Source organism: Nuphar pumila, chromosome 2 (genome assembly GCF_984573655.1).
Source record: "Nuphar pumila chromosome 2, dmNupPumi1.hap1.1, whole genome shotgun sequence".
NCBI lineage: Eukaryota > Viridiplantae > Streptophyta > Magnoliopsida > Nymphaeales > Nymphaeaceae > Nuphar > Nuphar pumila.
Window position 1 is genome coordinate 137,031,217 of NC_143250.1, and position 2,163 is coordinate 137,033,379.

A 2,163-nucleotide genomic window follows, 5' to 3' on the forward strand; every position below is an offset into this window, starting at 1 on the left:
CTCTCTCCTGTGAGGGAAACCCCAAGTGGGGTCTCACCCGTACCCAGGTACCCATTCCCTTAAGAAACCCACCATCAGCACACCAGATGGGAATCGAACCTAAAACTAAAAGATTTATATGTAAATCAATTATTTAAGTCATCAAATAAGTTAGTGTTTGAAGTTTACGCAAATAAAATATCACTAGAGAATTGTCCACTCCTAGGCAAGAGCAATTGAATGAATAATTAATTTAATTAATTGAAAGCAGTATATCACCATAATACATAATACAAACCTTAATAATATTTTCCTAGAAGTCCTGGATATCAATGCAATCGACAAACAAAAGTCCAAAAGACCTACGCTATATGTGTGAAAACAGATGTATACATAAGTAATGCTTTTATTGGGAGCTCACTTATGGGCAATAATAACCCAATACAAAAAGAATTCCCCTTTTCAGAGAGAGAGAGAGATCACCACTCCCAATTTGATTAAAAGGCCAAACGCTATGTGCTTTCACCGAACCTGGCACTTACCGCGACAAATGGGTACTGTTAACACCTCATAAATAAATAAATAAATATATATATAAACTGATTAAAGAAACTAATTTCTTTACAATATCTCAAAAAGAAAAGGAAAAAGGTAGTTTTACCATCTTCTGATTTCTTCACAATCTTCGGTCCCTTTCTTCTCCGCTTTAGTCATCAATCTGGCATGAGTTGTGCAGAGAAATAGAGGTGCCAAGCTTGCTCTGATCGAGCACTGCTGAGCACTGCACCTCAATGTTGAACTTGGGTTTCACAAGCTTCCCCAAAACAAAGGCTTTTGATCTCACAACAAAGGTGAGATTCATGGGCACAATGTTATTTGGAGTCCCTGAAGTCCCAGTTGTGCTCAAACCAGATCCAGCACCATACAGGGGAACCCTGTTCCCATGCAAAGGCACACTCAATGTCCTCTGGCTTTTCCTTTTTTGGTAGAAATTGTCGATCTAGCATCAACCGTACAACCAAATTCAATCAAAACCCAAAAGTTTTTTCACCCACAAATCATAAGACTTTTGGGGGGAGAGGAATGAGGATGGGGTGCTTACATATCCAGTAGCCACATTCAACTGTGAGTAGTAAAGATCCAATGGTGTAGAGGAAACATGGATTCCGAAAAATGTAGCCGTGTTTCTGTAAACAAGTTTTACAGTCGAATTCATGGAAAGCATGACCGTCTGCACGCCCGATGCATCGGATCCAGCCTGCAAGTTGAAGCTGTCGAAGCTGATACTCTGCAAAAAAAAAATGTCAAATTTGCTGTCATTTCGGTCTAAATCTTTTGCTTTTTGAACAACCCAAATATAAGTCCTAAACATGTCACATCTGATAATAGATGAGATAAGGCTTGATGATGATAGATTTTAGTGGATTATACAGCATTATAAATTGTTTATACATAAAGAAGAAAAAGAAAAGACAGGGTACCATCATGGTGATAGTTGGCTTCTGAGGGCGAGCAGCACCCCAAAGAATCAAGGAAAAAAAAGAAAAGAGAAGGATGAAGCTCAAGATGAAGATAAGAAAGTAGCAGCGACGCGGAATTCCTTTCTCCTCCTCCTCTTCCTCAACCCGGCCTTCCTCTTCAATGGCGGGGATGTCCGGCCACGGCCTCGCGCATTTCCCGTGCCTGCCATTGCCGTCTTGGGGGGAGATCTTCGTAGATCTGGATTTCAACGACCCGGAGACCCTGCTGGTGGAGGACTCCCGGGAGTGGCGGCCCACCGATGAGTGGGAATGAGGTGGGGATCCCATGGGGCTGCGCACCGGCGTCGAGTGCAGCGACGTCTTCTCGCCATCGTGGGAGTCGCGGGACGGGCTCTGCACGTAGTAGACGGGGCGTCGTGGCGACCGGGTCGGAGACGACGGCGCGACGCTGGTCACCTCTGAATCAGACTTGGCGTGCATATTCTCTCCTAGATCTGAAGATTTTAATCGTATAAGACTCTCTCTCTCTACAAAGGAAGGAGGGTAGAGGAACCGAGGTATTAATTTGGTGGTGGAGAAAGGAAAGTGAGAGAGAGGAAGCGATCCGTGGAAATGCATGTTAGTCATGCTCCTAAAAGTCCACTCCTCGGTGGAGATCAATTACTAGAATACTGAAGGGTGTGCTGGTGACAGGTAAGATGTA

The 2,163-nt window shown here is 43.6% G+C and overlaps 1 protein-coding gene across 1 annotated transcript; it reads right to left on the bottom strand.

The window, feature by feature from the left end:
• Positions 1-304: 304 nt before the first annotated feature.
• On the bottom strand, positions 305-1,940 carry LOC149847262 (uncharacterized). The gene is made up of 4 exons (XM_089998362.1): positions 1,461-1,940; positions 1,082-1,267; positions 641-979; positions 305-510 (listed from the first exon to the last, which is right to left on the bottom strand). The coding sequence occupies exons 1-3, from the start codon at positions 1,938-1,940 to the stop codon at positions 686-688; spliced, it is 960 nt and encodes a 319-aa protein (XP_089854488.1). The 3' UTR covers positions 305-510; positions 641-685.
• Between the last annotated feature and the right edge of the window lie 223 nt (positions 1,941-2,163).